Here is a 20,969-nt window from a genome sequence, read left to right as displayed (position 1 = left end):
GGAGTTTTCATTGCAGCCACATGAACAATTGGGCATTAAATATTAGATACCTCTTATCTTAAAAGTCCTTTGCCCACTGCATCTCAGAATTCATCCCATTCTTTCTGGTCATCTTTTCCCCAGGCTTCAATCTGTCATCACACAGGTTAATCAGTCCTATCCCTCAGGTATCCCCTCTTATTCCCTGATTCTCTAGGTCCCTTCACCTTTGGCTCTCCCCTAAATTAGATTCCCTTCATTTACGGAGCAATTAGCTTTCCACTCTCTCAGGTTGGGGTCCACCTCTGCGTATTCAAAGATGCATCTATCATTTTGCCAAACGAAAATCCATCTTCTCCGGAGCTCACCCCTGTGCAGCTCTGAAGAAATGGCAGACCTTGCAGTTTCTGTCTTTCCTATGTCCCCACTCCACCCCCATTTTCCTCATCCCAAGCTCTGTGAGCGGAAGAGTTCAACACAGACATTTGTTTTCCCATTGATAAGAAATATCTAGCCACGCTGATACACATCATGAAAGGAAGCAGTGGTTAGTCGGTTTTTTATTTTTTTAATACTTTGTATTGAAGTATAAAATACATACTGAAAAAAGCACACAATTTATATGTGTACATCTCTATTAATTCTTATAAGCTGAACACTCCTGTGTAACCAACATCCAGAACAAGAAACACAACATCACAAGCTTTCCAGAAACCTCTTTGTTCCCTCTACCAATTAGGGTAACATTTTCTAATGACAGGGTTTGTATATGCCAGCATATGCTCTCTAACCAAGAGCACTGCAGTGAGTAACTTGGTTTTATTACTGTGTTGCATTCAATCAGAAGTTCACCACATGAAGCAGAATTGTTCACATTATTTGTACACAAGTCATTGAACATGTAGTGACTGTTTTAATATTGTGGTTTAAAGGTTCAAGAGGAGAGAGAAACCTCCCAGGTCCTCTTCCTGGGATTTCCTAGAGCCCGTGAGCCCTCCCTAGGTGAGGTTCTCTCCTAGTCACCCAAGAACTCCCAAATTTCTTTGTGTTCCATGGGTATTATCTATTCTGATAAGTGATTACAGCTCTCCCAGCAGAGCTCACACTAATTCCATGTGAAGCTATTGCTCCCAGAATCACCAAAACCACCACTTTACACTGTCTCAATGCACAAGAGACCTTGAACTCAGAGAATTCTCTACCCCAGTGGAACTCATCCCTGGTAGCATGTGAGAATTATCTGAAGAATTACAACCCTCCCCAAACCACCAAAACAAACAAAAAATACGCCCACCCTAAACCAATGACATCAGAATCTCTTGAGGGGTAAGTAAGGTCCAGCATTGATAGTTTAAAAGTTCCATGTGTTTCTAGAGGGTTGAAAAGCATTGCAACTTCCCAACCTCTCCTTGGAGCTCCCTTCCATTTCAGTTTTAGGCATCTCAGAAACTCCAATAATGTTCTGAATGTGTCCAAAAATACAGCCCAGGGCTTCCCTGGTGGCGCAGTGGTTGAGAGTCCGCCTGCCGATGCAGGGGACACGGGTTCGTGCCCCGGTCCGGGAAGATCCCACATGCCGCGGAGCGGCTGGGCCCATGAGCCATGGCTGCTGAGCCTGCGCGTCCGGAGCCTGTGCTCCGCAACGGGAGAGGCCACGACAGTGAGAGGCCCGCGTACCGAAAAAAAAAAAAAAGAATGATGAATACATAGCTTTATGGAATTTAGAATACAGCACTTTAAGTGAACTAGAGCTACATCTCATAACACAGTTAGATCTCCAAAACATAACATGGAATGAAAATGTCAAGTTGAAGAAGTATCTGTATAATTTGATAAAATTATGAAGTTTAAAAATATGTAAAAAAGTTTAAGGATAGATAGGTAGTAAAAATATAATGTCATGTATGGACATGATAAACCCTGAATTTATGACAGTAATTGTCTCTGGGTTGAGAGGAGGGATCAGGGTATCTCAAATCTGTCTTTAATGTTTAATGCTTTCTTTTAAAAACGTCTAAAGTATGGATGCTTAACAGATTTGATAAAACTGGGTTTCACTGTATGATTCACTACTCTGATCTATATGTTTAAAATACTGCCTAATTTTCTTTAAAAGGGGAAACTTCTGGCTTACGTAACAGAAAGATCTGTGCGTAACTGGCTCAATCAGGTTGATCAGGAGCCCTCTGGCTCCACATCTTGGCCCTACTTTCTTCCTCTGGGTTCTGGGTTCTATTCCATTCAGGTTCCTTATCCATGATAGCTACAGGGCTCCCAATAGCTCCACTCCCATGTTCTAACCTCTCAGCAGCTCTTGTAAAATGCAATTCTCTCTTCCGACAATTTCAATAAGAGTGTTAGAATTTCATCCCATTGAATCATGTGTCCATCCATGAATTAAATCACTTTGACTAGGGGACTGAGCTGATGAGCCAGGCCTTGGCCGTGTGCCTCTTCCTAAAATTAGTGATATGGAGATCGTTTCCCAAATGACACTGAGGGAGGCATTTCCCGAGGAAATTAGGAGAGTGCTAGCAAGATGAAGGGGAAGTAGAAGAAACAGCAGATGCCTACCACAATAAGCCCTTCCACAAAGAATTGCCTGTATGTACACTCTACCTGTGATCATCTTAGAGCAATGCTGTTGTGCTCTTTCATCTCTAAGTGAAAGTAAATCAGTCTCACTTAGGAATATATTTATATAAGCCAACTCATAAATGAAATACCAGAAAATATCATTGAACAGTATGTAAAGGAATAATTCACCAAAATCAGTCAAGATTTATCTTGGCATAGAATAATATAACAAAATCCATTATTATATTACATTAATAACTTATAACAAACAATAGGTGAAACTCTATAGGTAGTCCCATTAAAATTAAGAACTAGAAAAAAGTGATGCACATTATTATCATTATTATTTAATATTTTTTTCCGAAATGCTAGTCAGTGCAATAAGACACAAAGCAGATATAAAAATATCATAAATAGAAGGTGGGAGAATTTTTCTAGCAATAAAAGACCAAAACTAACAAAAGTGGACAGATTCAGTCCAGTTTATCAACAAGGAGAACCTGATCTAAAGGACAAGGGACACAAACCTGCTCTGGAACGAGGCCAGTGGGAGCATAGATACAGAGCCAGGTTGTTCTCAGAACTAGCGAAAACCAAGAACAAGACCCAGCCTCCAGGAAATAGGGCTGGCAGGGATGAAGTGGGAAGCAGTTTCCAGCCAGCTGGCTAGATGTCCAGAAGACACTGACACCCTAGCATTGACAGTAGGGAAGACCTGTGCTCTCAAGAGCTCCAGGTAGACAAGAGTCAGGTAGGGGCCCAGACTTGCCATGTTCTGTATTTGACAGTGCCTCTTGGTATACTGGAACTATAGACATACTTAACACAAGCACACTGAGGTGAGAGCAAAGGGCAAGAGGCTTTGAAGTGGTGCTGGGCTGGCAGCCTATTCCTAAATAGACACTCCTTTGACACTACAACTGGGTTGAGAAGTTATATTCTCGTGGGACAAGTCCTGACATCTTCCATGTGTATCAAGGATGTGAATTGCAGGTAGGAAGTGATATTGTGTGGGTTTTAGAGTCAATTACAGCACAAGGCCCTCTTCCCAGTCTAAGCTTTCCCGTCCCGTGGGCCTTGAGACAGCACTGTTTGTGTCAAGCAACAAAGCCTCTTCTGGCTACTCCAGCTCTTGACCTTGACCTCTCTTATCCTAGGGTGAAATCCCACCCACAGAGCCAAGAGGGCAGGCCAGCTACCTCCTCCAGAGACTTTCCCTCTCACCCATCTCTCCCAAGTCCCTGGGGCCTTAGTAAAACTGCCACACAAGGGAACAACTCCTCCTGGACTGCAAACCCAGGCTCCTATGCATATCTGCAGAAGCTGGAGATGTCTGGAAGGTGGGGGTTGTTGGAGCCTCTGCTCAGCCGGGGCAAATGGGCTCGGGTGGAGGGAGGAGAGGGATACTGTATGGCTCTTCTCACCAGGAGCACCCGAGCTGTAGCCACAAAGGCCTCTTACGCTCGGATACAATTAGCCCCATATAAGCCATGAGTCACAACGCTCGTGTTGGTGCCTGTTCAGAGCATGTGAATTCTGCCAGCAGCATTTCTAGTCTTCTCTGCACTGATGCTGAGAGAAACAGCAAAAAGGTGCAGAAAAATCAAAGGTCCAAATTTGATCTTTTTTCTCCCTTGCTGTCCTGTCCCTTTCTGGGGCTGCTGCTGTGGGCATGCTGCAGACAGCACAGACTCCAGAAGCCCTCCCATCACACCTCCAGGTCATTTCTTAATTACAATCCCTACCTCCATACTGGGCTTGCTCATAGGTCATCCCAAGCTTCAGGTCGTAAAAATATTCCCTTAGATGTACCTTTATGAGCTGATCATATCTTCTCAATATGGCAGAAAGACTTAATACTAGAAGCATGGATCCATAAAGAAAAGAACAATGTCTGAAGCCTGAGAAAAAATGACTATTTTTTTTCTAGGGATTTAAGGATAATAGTGCATATGAGGCCCCCTCCCCCCTACCTCAGCCCTTCGTACCGGGACATTGGGGAGGGAGTTGTGCCAGGCGGAGAGAACTCAGCAAGGATTCTGAGCAGTGTGGCTGACAGGGTCTTAGTGCTCCAGCCGGGCACCAGGCCTGAACCTCTGAGGTGGGAGAGCCAAGTTCAGGACATTGGACCACAAGAAACCTCCCAGCCCCATGTAATATCAACTGGCGAGAGTTCTCCTAGAGATCTCCGTCTCAATGCTAAGACCCAGTTCCACTCAACAGCCAGTGAGCTCCACTGCTGGACACCCTATGCCCAACACCTAGCAAGACAGGAACACAACACCACCCATTAGCAGAGAGGCTGCCTAAAATCATAATAATGTCACAGACACCCCAAAACATACCACCAGACACGGTCCTTCCCACCAGAAAGACAAGATCCAGCCTCAACCACCAGAACACAGGCACCAGTCCCCTCCACCAGGAAGCCTACACAACCCACTGAACCAACCTTACCCACTGGGGGCAGATGCCAAAAACAACAGGAACTACAAACCTGTAGCCTGTGAAAAGGAGACCCCAAACACAGTAAGTTAAGCAAAATGAGAAGACAGAGAAACACACAGCAGACGAAGGAGCAAGGTAAGAACCTACCAGACCAAACAAATGAAGAGGAAATAGGCAGTCTACCTGAAAAAGAATTCAGCGTAATGATAGTAAAGGTGATCCAAAAACTTGGAAATAGAATGGGGAAAATACAAGAAACGTTTAACAAGAACCTAGAAGAACTAAAGAGCAAACAAACATTGATGAACAACACAAAAAATGAAATTAAAAATTCTCTAGAAGGAATCAATAGCAGAATAACTGAGTCAGAAGAACGGATAAGTGATCTGGAAGATAAAATAGTGGAAATAGCTACTGCAGAGCAGAATAAAGAAAAAAGAATGGAAAGAAGTGAGGACAGTGTCAGAGACCTCTGCGACAACATTAAACACACCAACATTCGAATTATAGCGGTCCCAGAAGAAGAACAGTAAAAGAAAGGGTCTGAGAAAATATTTGAAGAGATTATAGTTGAAAACTTCCCTAACATGGGAAAGGAAATAGTCAGTCAAGCCCAGGAAGTGCAGAGAGTCCCATACAGGATAAATCCAAGCAGAAACACACAAAGACACATATTAATCAAACTATCAAAAATTAAATACAAAGAAAAGATATGAAAAGCAGCAAGGAAAAAGCGACAAATAACATACAAGGGAACACCCATAAGGTTAACAGCTGTTCTTTCATCAGAAACTCTGCAAGCCAGAAGGGAGTGGCAGGACATATTCGAAGTGATGAAAGGGGAGAACCTACAACCAAGATGACTCTACCCAGCAAGGATCTCATTCAGATTTGATGGAGAAATTAAAACCTTTACAGACAAGCAAAAGTTAAAAGAATTCAGCACCACCAAACCAGTTTTATAACAAATGCTAAAGGAACTTCTCTAGGCAGGAAACACAAGAGAAGGAAAAGACCTACAATAACAAACCCAAAACAATTAAGAAAATGTTAATAGGAATATACGTATCGATAATTACCTTAAATGTAAATGGATTAAATCCTCCAACCAAAAGACATAGACTGGCTGAATGGATACAAAAACAAGACCTGTACGTATGCTGTGCACAAGAGACCCACTTCAGACCTAGGGACACATACAGACTAAAAGTGAGGGGATGGAAAAAGATATTCCATGCAAATGGAAATCAAAAGAAAGATGGAGTAGCAATTCTCATATCAGACAAACTAGACTTTAAAATAAAGACTATTACAAGAGACAGAGAAGGACACTACATAATGATCAAGGGATCAATCCAAGAAGAAGATACAACAATTGTAAATATTTATGCACCCAATATAGGAGCATCTCAATATATAAGGCAAATGCTAACAGCCATAAAAGGGGAAATTGACAGAAACACAATAATAGTAGGGGATTTTAACACCTCACTTTCACCAATGGACAGATCATCCAAAATGAAAATTAATAAGAAAACACAAGCTTTAAATGACACATTAAACAAGATGGACTTAATTGATATTTATAGGCCATTCCATCCATAAACAACAGAATACACTTTCTTCTCAAGTGCTCATGGAACATTCTCCAGCATAGAGCATATCTTGGGTCACAAATCAAGCCTTGGTAAATTTAAGAAAACTGAAATCATATCAAGTGTCTTTTCCGACCACAACACTATGAGACTAGATATCAATTACAAGGAAAAAAACTGTAAAAAATACAAACACATGGAGGCTAAACTATACGCTACTAAATAACCAAGAGATCACTGAAGAAAGCAAAGAGGAAATAAAACAATACCTAGAAACAAATGACAAAGAAAACATGACGACCCAGAACCTATGGGATGCAGCAAAAGTAGTTCTAAGAGGGAAGTTTATAGCAATACAATCCTACCTCAAGAAACAAGAAAAATCTCAGATAAACAACCTAACCTTACATCTAAAGCAATTAGAGAAAGAACAACAACAACAACAAAAAAACCCCAGAGTTAGCGTAAGGAAAAAAATCATAAAGATCAGATCAGAAATAAATGAAAAAGAAACAAAGGAAACAATAGCAAAGATCAATAAAACTAAAAGCTGGTTTTTTGAGAAGATAAACAAAATTGATAAACCATTAGCCAGACTCATCACGGAAAAAAGGGAGAAGACTCAAATCAACAGACTTACAAATGAAAAAGGAGAAGTAACAACTGACACTGCAGAAATACAAAGGATCATGAGAGATTATTACAAGCAACTATATGCCAATAAAATGGACAACCTGGAAGAAACAGACAAATTCTTAGAAAAGCACTACCTTCTGAGACTGAACCAGGAAGAAATAGAAAATATAAACAGACCAATCACAAGCACTGAAATGGAAACTGTGATTAAAAATCTTCCAACAAACAAAAGCCCAGAACCAGATGGCTTCACAGGCAAATTCTATCAAACATTTAGAAAAGAGCTAACACCTATCCTTCTCAAACTCTTCCAAAATATAGCAGAGAGAGGAACACTCCCAAACTCATTCTACTAGGCCACCATCACCCTGATACCAAAACCAGACACAGATGTCACAAAAAAAGAAAACTACAGGCCAATATCACAGATGAATATAGATGCAAAAATCCTCAACAAAATACTAGCAAACAGAATCCAACACATTATAAGGATCATACACCATGATCAAGAGGGGTTTATCCCAGGAATACAAGGATTCTTCAGTATATGCAAATTAATCAATGTGATACACCATATTAAAAAATTGAAGGGTAAGAAACATATGATAATCTCAATAGATGCAGAAAAAGCTTTCGACAAAATTCAACCCCCCCCCCATTTATGATAAAAACTCTCCAGAAAGTAGGCATAGAGGGAACTTACCTCAACATAATAAAGGCCATATATGACAAACCCACAGCCAACATTGTTCTCAATGGTGAAAAACTGAAACCATTTCCTCTAAGATCAGAAACAAGACAAGGTTGCCCACTCTCACCACTATTATTCAACATAGTTTTGGAAGGTTTAGCCACTGCAATCAAAGAAGAAAAAGAAATAAAAGGAATCCAAATTGCAAAAGAAGAAGTAAAGCTGTCACTGTTTGCAGATGACATTATACTATACATAGAGAATCCTAAAGATGCTTCCAGAAAACTACTAGAGCTAATCAATGAATTTGGTAAAGTAGCAGGATACAAAATTATTGCGCAGAAATCTCTTGCATTCCTATACACTAATGATGAAAAATCTGAAAGAGAAATTAAGGAAACACTCCCATTTACCACTGCAACAAAAAGAATAAAATACCTAGGAATAAACCTACCGAAGGAGACAAAAGACCTGTATGCAGAAAACTATAAGACACTGATGAAAGAAATTAAAGATGATACAAATAGATGGAGAGATACACCATGCTCTTGGATTGGAAGAATCAACATTGTGAAAATGACTCTACTACCCAAAGCAATCTACAGTTTCAGTGCAATCCCTATAAAACTACCAAGGGCATTTTTCACAGAACTAGAACAAAAAATTTCACATTTTGTATGGAAACACAAAAGACCCCGAATAGCCAAAGCAACCTTGAGAAAGAAAAATGGAGCTGGAGGAATCAGACTCCCTGACTTCAGACTATACTACAAAGGTACAGTAATCAAGACAGTATGGTACTGGCACAAAAACAGAAATATAGATCAGTGGAACAGGATGGAAAGCCCAGAGATAAACCCACACACATATGGTCACCTTATCTTTGATAAAGGATGCAAGAATATACAATGGAGAAAAGACAGCTTCTTCAATAAGTGGTGCTGGGAAAACTGGACAGCTACATGTAAAAGAATGAAATGAGAACATTTCCTAACATCATACACAAAAATAAGCTCAAAATGGATTAGAGACCTAAATGAAAGGCCAGACACTATAAAACTCTTAGAGGAAAGCATAGGAAGAACACTCTTCGACATAAATCACAGCAAGATCCTTTCTGACCCACCTCCTAGAGAAATGGAAATAAAAACAAAAATAAACAAATGGGACCTAATGAAACTTCAAAGCTTTTGCACAGCAAAGGAAACCATAAACAAGACGAAAAGACTATCTTCAGAATGGGAGAAAATATTTGCAAAGGAAACAACTGACAAAGAATTAGTCTCCAAAATATAAAAGCAGATCATGCAGCTCAATATCAAAAAAACAAACAACCCAATCCACAAATGGGCAGAAGACCTAAACAGACATTTCTCCAAAGAAGATACACAGATTGCCAACAAACACATGAAAGGATGCTCAACATCACTAATCATTAGAGAAATGCAAATCAAAACTACAATAAGGTATCACCTCACACCTGTCAGAATGGCCATCATCAAAAAATCTACAAATAATAAATGCTGGAGAGGGTGTGGAGAAAAGGGAGTCCTCTTGCACTGTTGGTGGGAATGTAAATTGGTACAGCCACTACGGAGAACAGTATGGAGGTTCCTTAAAAAACTAAAAATAGAATTACCATATGACCCAGCTATCCCACTACTGGGCATATACCTTGAGAAAACCATAATTCAAAAAGAGTCATGTACCGCAATGTTCACTGCAGCACTATTTACAATAGCCAGGACATGGAAGCAATGTCAGTGTCCATCGGCAGATGAATGGATAAAGAAGATGTGGCACATATATACAATGGAATGTTACTCAGCCATAAAAAGAAACGAAATTGAGTTTTTTGTGTGAGGTGGATGAACCTAGAGTCTGTCATACAGTGTGAAGTAAGTCAGAAAGAGAAAAACAAATACCATATTCTAACACATATATATGGAATCTAAAAGAAAAAAAATGGTTCTGAAGAACCTAGGGGCAGGACACGAATAAAGACGCAGACATGCAGAACGGACTTGAGGACACGGGGAGGGGGAAGGGTCAGCTGGAACGAAGTGAGAGAGTGGTATGGACATATATACACTACCAAATGTAAAATAGATAGCTAGTGGGAAGCAACCGCATAGCACAGGGAGATCAGCTCAGTGCTTTGTGACCATCTAGAGGAGTGGGGTAGGGAGGGTGGGAGGGAGACTCAGGAGGGAGGGGATATGGGGATATATGTATACGTATTGCTGATTCACTTTGTTATACAGCAGAAACTAACACGACATTGTAAAGCAATTATCCTCCCATAAAGATGTTAAAAACAAAACAAAACAGTGCATATGGGAAACAGATCCCCCAGGCCAGACTGTTGGCCAGGAATGTCATCTTCCTGATACTTCTGTTTTGGTGTCTTGCTATCTGGCCTGAATTTCAGAAGCACAGCTCTAAAAGGGTTCTGAAAAATTTTGCCTCCAGGGTGTACCTTCACATAAAATTCAACATGGTTGAAATGTAACCCATTTTCGTCACCATTTCTGTCGTAAGTTTAATGGATTTAGCCTTTTTTCTATGCACGGGAAGATGCAGGGGTCTGGGCTTATTGAAATCATTCCTTTGATATGCGTCTTCACTGTCTACTGCCAGTATCCTATTCTTTGCGATTTTGAGCCCCCTCAGGGTACACCTCTGGGTGCGGCTGCAGTAGCTGACAGCTTGGTGGCGGCACCCTTTGTTCACTGATATGGCAGGTGGCATTCTTTGTCCGCAATGTCTTTACTCCTGTCTGTGCCCTAACCCCTCCTGTGCACAGCCAGATCTATCCATCGGAAAGGTTATATTGTACATAGAGTCCTGACGCCTTTGTTTATGCCAGATTCATTCTGCCTGAAGCGGTACCCCTTTCTTGCACTTGTCTAAACTGTACCCCTTTTCAAGTCCTGCTTCCTTCCTGAAGCCTCTTCTGGCGGCCCTAAGCCTCAGTGGTCACTTACTCTTGTCTGAATTTTCAGAGCATTTACTTTCTGTGTCACCTGTTTAGCACAAACAATACTCCCCTGCCTTACCTGTGCAAGATGCTTGCTTCCTTTCTGGCAATACCTGGTAATGGTTGTGCATTAAGAGTTCCCGAGGCTCTTCTTCCCCTAATGTTCAAGACAGAGATTCAAGAGACACTCCAACCCAGATAAGCAACAAATAAAAAAGAAGACCTCACTGTTCCAAATTTCTGAAGTTGATTTGAGGTTTTTATATTTACAAATATTTTTTGAGCAGCTACTCTACGCTTGGCATTATACTGCATGCTGGAGACAGAACAGTGAACAGGACACTAATCAATTCTGCTTTCAAGAAGCACACATTCTGGTAGGAGAACAAGCAATTATAATACTGTGGAGTACATACCACAATAGACGCATAGGACACTATCGGAACACAATGTAATGCTGACCTGGGAGGCCTGAGAAATCATTCCAGAGAAATAGATCCAAAAGCTGGAACATGGAGCATGAGTAGGAGCTGCCCAAGCAAAAGTGTGTGTATGTGCAGGGACTCGGGGCAGAGGAAAGAAGAGGACTCCAGGCGGAAGGGATGACAAGGTCCTGGAGACTGGCAAACACAGCTCACTGGAAATATGAAAGGAGTTTAATTTGGCCAGAACACAGAGTGCAAGGCGTGAGATAGCAAGAGACGAGGTTGGAGGGATAACCAGGGCCTATGATAAAATAATAAATACTTGGAAGGGCAGTGAGCAACAAAAAGAAGGTGGGATGACTGGACTGGGTTTGCACTTCAGCAGTGCCACTTTGGCTGCAGGGTAGAGAAGAGCCTGAGGGGAGAGAAGAATGAAGGCAGGAAGGCCAGCGGGGCAGCTAACAGGGCAGGTGATCCAGCAAGAAACTGAGGTGCTGACCTGACATTAGCAGTGATGGTAGAAGTGAAGAAAGTGGATACATTTCAGGATGCTTAAGGGATGTGGGTAGTGAGGCTGAGGAAGGTGAGTGGCTGTTAATGTCATTCCATAAAAAGGAAATCAGGAGGAAAAGCTAGTATAGAGGAGAAGACGATGACATCAGCATGATTCATGTTTAGCTTGGTTTTCTGCACCTGGACAGACCCACGTGGAGACATCTTGGCAGCTGTGCCATGCAACAGTTCTCAGACTTTTCGGTTGTACAGATTATTGTTCACTGTTACAAATTATTGAGGACTTGAAAGAGCTGATGACTATTCATATTTACTATTCAAATTAGAACTGAGAAAATTTTAAACATATGGATTAAACCATCTTAAAACATAATAAACCTATTACTAGTTAGTATAAATGTTTATGAAAATAATTATTTTAAAACAAAAAATTAGTGAAAAAGTGGCACTGTTTTACGTTTTTGCAAATCTCTTTAATGTCTGGCTTAATAGAAAATAGCTGAATTCTAAGATCTGGTTCTGCCTTCAATCTGTTTTGCTATCACACTGTATATAGCCTCTGGAAAACTCCACTGTCGTATCAAAGAACCAGAGTGAAAAAAGTAAACAGCATCTTGAATAACTGTGAACATAGTTTGATCTTGTGTTCGCCCCTGAAGGGGATCTCTAGGGATCTGGGGACTACACTTTTAGAATCACTGCCCCAGAGCAGGAGAACTTGACAATATTGTGAGTCTCACTAATAAGCTCTTGATGCCATGGCCAAAAGTAGGCTGGATAGTCTTGATTGAGGTTTCAAGTGCTATTTTGAGAGGTTGAGGTTGCCTGGTTGACATCACCTTCCAAAGTTAGGAATGGAAGAATGTTCATTCAATTAATTCATTTAACAAATATTTATTTAGCACATATTATATGTCGGGAACTACTCTAGACACAGAGGGTAGAACGAACAAAACAAAACAAAATCCTTGCCTTCATGAAGCTTCCCTTTTCTTTGGGGAAGATTAGACAGTGAACAAAGTAGTAGAATATATATCGGAGGGCAGTAAATACATGCAGAAAAACAATGGAAAGAGGTATAGGGAATGTTGGAAGGATTTGCAGATTTCGAGTAGTGTGTACAGGGAAGCCTTCATTAAGAAGGCAACATTAGAGCAAAGACCTGAAGGAGGAGAAGGGTATCGGCGGGTGGGATATCATTTGGTTATCTAACACAAGAGCTTTTCTGGGTATTTAAAAAGATTATTCCTTAATTTATTTTAACTTTTATTAACATGTATTCTTTAATTAAATATCTATTGTATCTGGCATTAGCTGCAGGTAAAAGAAGATAAGATGGGAGGCTAATGTTTATTTAGTGTCTGCCACGTACCAGGCACTTTGTTAGTTACTATACATGAGGTTTGGCGCCCTCACTAAGATTTATAGCTTGCCAAGAAGACAAAGCATGTACATACATTCCTGCAGTTGTGGTGTAGCAGCTCTTATGAGTAACAGTTGGCTTGAGTTGCACCACCAGAGATCTGTATGCACCTGATCTATGTGAGGTTTACATCTCTCTGAATATGAAGTGAGGTGTGAAGGGTATTTGTCAAACAGCCAGGAAGTTAATAATACCAGATCACACCTTTTATAGAGCACTTGAGTTTACAAAGTGCCATCAGAAATTAACTCATTTAATCTTCATAATAATTCTAAGACGCCGGTCTTGTTCTTAGAAGTATAATTGTGCCGACTGAGGGGAACAGGCTCAGAAGTCTAGGTAATGCAAAGCGGTTATACGGTGGCTGGGACCTAAAACTAAGATAATCTGCCTTCGCGCACAAGACTCTTGCCACTGCAATGCAGCTGTTTCGAGCAGCTATTGAAATCAAAGAGAACCATACTCCCCTGACTCAGTCCTCTTCCGAGTACGTGCACCAAGGAAGGACGGTTAAATGAGGGCTGGAGAAAGGGAAGAGCCTGCGAACCGGGTGAAATCACACCCGGCGCTCTCCCTCTGCGCTTGCGCAAGGGAGGAGTTGCCCTCCCCGGAAGGACACCTGGGACTTGGGTTTGCGCCGACGCAGAGCTACCTCCAGGCGGAACCCGGGCGTGCGGGGCTCCTGCAACCTAAACACCCGGTGTGAAAGGAAGGTGGCCCCGGCGGGGCGGGGCGCATGCGCGGCAGCTTCCCCTGGGGAAGGGCTGAGAGGCGGAGCGGGGCGGCCAGCTGTGAGCCGAGCGGAGCAGGGTCAGGATGGACGAAGACGTGCTGACCACCCTGAAGATCCTCATCATCGGCGAGAGTGGCGTGGGCAAGTCCAGGTGAGGCGGCTCTGCGAGCCGTGACGAGGGTGACAGGGCCCTTTCCGTCTCGGTGGCCGCTGTCCCCTGGGCCGCGGCGGGAACGGTAAACGGCGACGGCCGGGCGCGGCCCGAGCTGGGGCGGCCTCCGCCCGCGGCCTCCGGGCCTTCTCGCTGCGCGGCCCCGCGGCCCCGCCACCCCGCCGCCCGGTCCACGGCCTCTGCCAGGCCCGGCTCCCTGGATCGCTTCGCCTCCTGTCGCACCCAGAGGAAAACAGTTCCGGGGCCGCCGCCCGGCCGGCGGTTTGCTGTAGAGGAGCCTAGGGCGCGGCGGGCGGGCTTGGGCCCGAGTTCGGCCGAGGGCGAGGCCTCTGGGCCCCCGGGCCAGGCTCCCTGCACCCCGCGAGTTGAGAGGTGTAGCTCTACCGCTGGAGTTTCGGCCGGCCTGCCTCGTAATACGTCAAGTTCTGCACGGGAAGTTTCGCGACGCCGTAGGTCGCATTCCTGGCCTATTACGGTGCACCCATCAACCGCTTTTTTTTTCTTTTTTCTTTTTTTTTAAATGAGTCAGCTGTGAAAGAACTCTTCAGTTTTCTGATTGCTTAAATAATTCACTTTAGCCTGAGAAGGTAGAGCTTAAGCTGTGGGCCGCTTTTGAAAATCAAGTGTGATTGTTACTTGTCATTGTGCCGCATCATATAGAGGTAAAAGAACACATTAGCATGTGTCTCTTCTTTCTTGGGGGAAAGTAACGTTGACAGTAGTTAGAGTTGAGTACAAGGGAAGACGTGGAGCCTGGGGCGTATCGCAAGAGGGCTGTGATTTCATCCACATCCTGGAACAAAGTTCTCCAGGTGAAGGTATCCTCGCCGTATGATTACGAGCTCCTTGTATTCTACGCTGCTTTGATCTTCAAATAATATACAAATTCCAGGAGCTGCAAGCAATTTCATATTTTAGCTATACCTCCTGATAAACTTACCTTTCACATTACTTCGTGAAGTCTTACTTTTTTTTTTAAATACTTGAGGGCTTCCCTGGTGGCGCAGTGGTTGAGAGTCCGCCTGTCAATGCAGGGGACACGGGTTCGTGCCCCGGTCCGGGAAGATCCCACATGCTGCGGAGCGGCTGGGCCCGTGAGCCATGGCCCCTGAGCCTGCGCGTCCGGAGCCTGTGCTCCGCAACGGGAGAGGCCACAACAGTGAGAGGCCCGCGTACCGCAAAAAAAAAAAAAAAAGAAAAATAAATAAAATACTTGAGTATTTGAAACCTTACTCTGTAAATATATTCTGAAACTTTATGTGTTTTTAAAGCATGACAGTACATTTTCATAGTTTCTCTCATTTAATGTACTCTGTATGTTAGAGTGAGGGATTTGTACCTAAGAAGGAATAACTTAATGAAACACTATGGGCTAAAAAGATAAGTATGATTTGTGTGTGTGTGTGTGTGTTACTTAAAGGGCTGAATAAAATCATTTTCATGATCACCATCTATTGTATTTGAGGGTTAAAAAGCTAGGTAATATATAAACATTGTCTTAATAGGAATTCCTTGGCCTTGTGACCGTTTTCTTCTTGAGATGTGACCCTCATTTAGGTTAAGACATATGAAATTGCTGATTTTGAAGTTAGGAATGGTTGAATGTCCTTTCATGTGGTTCAGCCCCAAACATGGTGGATTGGCACCTTTTCTAAATGTGTTAGATGGGTGATTACTTGAAAGCTAACTGCAGTGCAGTGTTCACATAACTGAAGTTCTTCCTCTAGAGTAAAATCTGTTAAGTGGATTTACTGGTTCCCTTGGTTCCCTCCCCTCAAACAAATTTATTTGGATCTAATATGCTCCAGACTTTTTCTCAATAGTTAGTGGTGAATTATCAACTACTCACTGCAAAATTTTAACACCTTTACCTCTTTCAAGAAAGGATTGCATTTAAGGAGAAAGTTGGCTTATTTTTCTGGCTAGATATACATTTTTGGTGTATGTCATATGCTATGGAAAAAACTTTGAACACTTTCTGGATAAGATGAGAATAAATGACTTTAGAAGCCTATCTTTTTAAGGTAAGTACAAAAACACTTGTCATGGATATAATCTTACAGGGTTGTTCTAACCAACGGTTTCTATTTCTTTATAAATCTAGAGTTAGTGGAAGTGATGCTCACTTGTGATTCTCACTTGTGCTGTTGAGAAATCATTGCACAACAAAGGACATCTTAACTAATTCAAACTAGTGGGTTATTTTTCCAGTTTATTCCGTACTTGGAGTGTAATGAGCATGTGTGAGAGGAGCCAGGAGATGCGAATGATGAAACTGGTGCTGCCACTTGTGTGACCTTTGTCACTCAGACACTCCAGGCCCTCATTTCTTTGTTCAAAAAGTGAGGTTGGGTAGAAATCTCTCAGACCCTATCAAGTGTTAAATGTGTAATGGTCTTTGATTCCGTGGCTAGCCATAGGGAAGTGAAGAAGTAGCCAGGTGTTTCAGAAACTGGGAGGGATTATAGAGACCTTCTGTTATTTAAGTTGCTGTCCCTCCTGTGCCCCTTCTGTCCCATCCTTTTTGACCAATTTCATTTGTAAATTGAGAAATGCGTGTTAGTTATAATCGCACTGATTAATGACAGATTTGGTCTCCAAGTGGATTGGTGGTCTCCTTCCATCTATAGCTCTGCGTGGAGAGTATTTTGCTCCTTTAACTTTGAAAATATGAAGGCTTAAACGTACATCCTTTAGAGCAGTGGCTCTTAATCATTTTCGGGTTGTGGGTTCCTGTCAAATCTAATAGAGAAATAGACTCCCTGCCTAGAAAAATGTACACATAGAATTTAGAATACATTTCGAGCTAATAGTTTACCCCTGGCTAAGATCTGCTGCCTTATACTCGAAGTCTGTATTAAAATTTGTTGCTTTACACCCTTGTCTTTCCTGACAAAATACCATTAATGACAAGCAAAGAAAAATGGCTGGCTCAGTGTCCGCCACATTGTCGATGTTTAATAAATAATAGCCAATACCATTGTTATTATTTATGTTATTATGGTGTTATTATTACTACTCAACAAGGTTCTACGTTTTTGTAATAATATTTTCTTTGGTGACTGAGTATAGATGCACAACCTTTCTATTCTTAAATTGTGAGTAACTGAAATTTTCAGCGAAATCTTCACTTTTATTGATTTGAAGTTTAATGCTGGGCAGAGAAGAAAATTCTTATGAGTAGTGTTTTAAGATTCTTATTAGTGCTGTCACCTAATTCATGTTGGAGGTAAGTAAAATGAGTTATAGTCAAGAGTGTTCAATGTTAAGTAGAAAAATCTACAATATGATTCTTTTTACTTTGCTTTTGTGGTGCTGGTTTTATGATCAACAAAAAAGCAAAACCAGGAAACGGAGAGTTAATCCTTCAAATAGAATTAATGACACTGGGTTCGCTACCAAGAGGCCATTACGTTTTGCAACCCTGTGGGCAAAAAAAAATCTTAAGCAGCAATAATTATAATCTATAGAAATATTCATACATTTTTTTGCTGCAATTCAGACATGAGATAGGGCTTGTCTTGATTTTATTAATGCAAATAGGTCAATAGAATGGTCTCGTCCTACTTAGGAGATAACGTGAGGGGCAGTTGATTAATTTTATATATCTAGGGCTTTAACAAAAGCTTAGATTTTATTTTGAAGAGCTAATAACTGACACTTCTGCCTTATGTTAAACAAAATAATTCTGGGAGACAAAATCTTGGAGTACTCTTACGGTATCTTCATTTCATGCCTTCCTTTCTAGTTTCTTTACCATTTCCTAGGTTTAGTCCTTCATGATCTCTTACTATAATCATGGCAGTTGTCTTCTGTTGTTTTTCTTGCATTTTATTGCTGGCATTAAGTTTTCAAGATAAAGAGAAGTTCCTGCCATTCCTTTCGGTGAAAGCTTTTGGTAGCTCCATGTTGCCTCCTTGATTTCATACACCCCACCCAGCATTTGCCAGAGGCTACCTGCTCTGGCCATCATGTGACCTTTCTGCCTTCACTTTTTATTATATCTCTTTCCACTTGGGTAATAGTCTTAACTACTTGTTTCAAAATGCTAGACTTCACACCTTTCTGTTTTTACCTGAATTCAGAGTGAATTATGCATTAGATTTTTTAAAAAATTAATTTGTTGCATTCCAAAAGACTTACTTTTCCCCTTTTTGTCCATGTCAGTTAAAGTGTCACATGTTTGCTAATATCATTTTCTCAGAAGGACATACCAATACAGTTATAAAAAAGCAAAAAACACAGTCGTTTTCACACGTGGGGAATTGAGCAGGGGAGCATAGGGAACATATTTTCTAGTAAAAACTACTTTGCTTTTGGGACTCTTTAATTGCCGTTCCAATAATTTAATTCCTCTGTGTATACCTGCCCTGAGGCTGTATTTCTGGGAGCAGACTACATCAGCTATTCTTATCTGCATCTAACTAGTGACGAAATAAAACAATCAGGAAGATTTATCAAGTGATTAGAAAGAAAAGACAAATTACTAATCTGTCTTTTTAACATCTCTTTTAGCCTGCTCTTGAGGTTCACAGATGATACTTTTGATCCAGAGCTTGCAGCAACAATAGGTAAGCCTATGTTTAAAAATTCAGTAGAAATGCCAAATATTTTCTTGCTTCAGGCTGTTTCATCTAACTCCCCCTACCCATCCTCTCACCACCCCATTGCTTCCATGTCTGTCAAAATCTTATTTGTCTTTCAAGTCTTAACTTTGGTAGTCATTAAATTTCTGAAGCCTTTGTAGATCTCACCAAGCAAAAAAACGTCCTTTTCTGTTGTCTCATGGTACTTTTTTAACACTGTGGATATTACGATTATCTGTATACACATTCCTGTGCTATGGGTTGTCTGTTATTTAGCAGCATACAGTCATTTGAATGTTTATTGCATGCCAGGCACTGTCCTGAGAGGTGGGTTATAATGTTCAATAATGCAGACTTGGTCTCTGTCATAATGGACCTAGCAGTATCACCCAGCAGTAGAGCGTGTTAATTTTGTATTTTTAGCACTCAGTACAGTATCTGGCATGTATTCTGGCAGCATATTTATTGATATTAGTTATTTAAGACTGTTAGAAGCAGTAATACATAACTGCCTTTTAAAAATGAAATTTAGATTGCCTGAAAGTGGTTTGTCACACCAGCTTATTAGGATATATGAGAAGATAGAGCTAAATATTCTGGTGTCACATGTTTAGGGAGTAGGTGACAATGTAAAGGAACAAGAGACAGCTTGCAGCACTAGGAAGAGCTGAGTCAGAGCAGGATAATAGTCTTGGCTCTGCCTTGAACGTTGTCATCTTGAGCAAGTCATTCACTTCCTTGTCTTCTGTAAGTTGAGGAATTTTGGTGAGAGAATACATTTTTCTTCCAGCTCTAAAATTTCATGATCTGATGAGTAGAATGTAGTAAAGATGATCCTTGTGTTTCTATTAACTGGGTTGATTTTTTTTCCTTTTTATTGTTAAATAATTTCATACTTAGAGAAAAGTTGTAAAAATAGTTCAAAGAATTCCTGTATATCTTAATCAAATTCCCCAAATGTTAACATTTATCACATATGCCTTATCATTCACTGTCTACATACACATACACAGTATTCTTGCTTTTTTCAAATTGTTTGAGAGAAAATTGCAGAGTGTCTTCAATGTCTTTAACCTCTGAGTACTTTAATGTGTATTTTCTAGATGAACATGGATAGTGTCCTCCTGTATACAGACAGATTTCATCAGTTGTCCCACTAATGTCTTATATACCAAAGAAAAAGAATTGTTTCTGGTCCAGAATCCAGTCCAGCATCACATATTGAATTTTTTTTTTTTTTTTTTTTTTTTGCGGTACGCGGGCCTCTCACTGTTGTGGCCTCTCCCGTCGCGGAGCACAGGCTCCGGACGCGCAGGCCCAGTGGCCATGGCTCATGGGCCCAGCCGCTCCACGGCATGTGGGATCTTCCCAGACCGGGGCACGAACCCGCGTCCCTGCACCGGCTGGCGGACTCTCAACCGCTGTGCCACCAGGGAAGCCCACATATTGAATTTTGTTGTCATTTTTCCTTAGTCTCTTTTAATCTGAACAGTTCTTCACTCTTTCTGTGTCTTTCATGGCCTTGACATTTTTGAAGAGCACATACAGGCCAGTTATTGTAGAATATCCTTCAACTGCATTTGTCCGTGTGTCCTCCTGGTTAGATTCAGGTTATGCATTTTGGTCAGGAGTTCCTCAGACGTGCTTGTCAGAGCATGATGTATATTTGTGCCATTACTGCTGATGGGACTTGCTTCCTTAAGGTGATGTACACCAAGTCTCTCCACTGTAAACTGTCATCCTGTCATTCCAACTATGGTGGTTTGTCAAATTCCATCCTTCCATTTCCATTTCTTATTTAGAATTCTGTAAAGGAGAATTCTCTGTTTCTTTCTATCAGTATGAGCTCCCAGTGCCTCTAAATGTTTAATAAATTATATCAGGCATTACTTAGCTTTTGGATGACACGTTAACATTGACAGATTTACTGTCACGTGTGTAAAAGGGAATCATTTAAAACACTGGTAATTCAAAATCTATTTAATTTGGTTTTGCTGTATCATTTGCTCCTTTAAAAATCAGTTACTAATAAAACTTGACTTTGTGCAGAACCTGCCTGTTACTGGATAAGCGAGGAGTAGAAGAATAGCAACTGGCAGTGAGATAAACGTGCCCAGTTACAGTTTTCCTAAGGGAGCGATCTTACATAAACTGTGAATTATCTGTCTGCATTTCAGACCCAAACGTAACTGGGGACTCGCAGCTTGACAG

At 41.3% G+C, this 20,969-nt stretch overlaps 1 protein-coding gene across 1 annotated transcript in view; it reads left to right on the top strand.

The window, feature by feature from the left end:
• Positions 1 to 13,937: 13,937 nt before the first annotated feature.
• The window catches only part of RAB18 (RAB18, member RAS oncogene family), a 34,095-nt gene continuing 27,063 nt past the window's right edge, over positions 13,938 to 20,969 (top strand). The window contains exons 1-2 of the mRNA XM_082649104.1: positions 13,938 to 14,151; positions 18,688 to 18,743. Of these exons, the coding sequence (XP_082505230.1) occupies positions 14,084 to 14,151; positions 18,688 to 18,743 (124 nt within the window). The 5' untranslated portion in view covers positions 13,938 to 14,083. The remainder of the gene's footprint in view (positions 14,152 to 18,687; positions 18,744 to 20,969) is intronic.

This window comes from Grampus griseus (genome assembly GCF_964374135.1).
Source record: "Grampus griseus genome assembly, chromosome: 2".
Classification (NCBI taxonomy): Eukaryota; Metazoa; Chordata; class Mammalia; order Artiodactyla; family Delphinidae; genus Grampus; species Grampus griseus.
The sequence above is the reverse complement of the archived record's forward strand: the minus strand, read 5'-3'. Positions and strand labels throughout refer to the sequence as shown.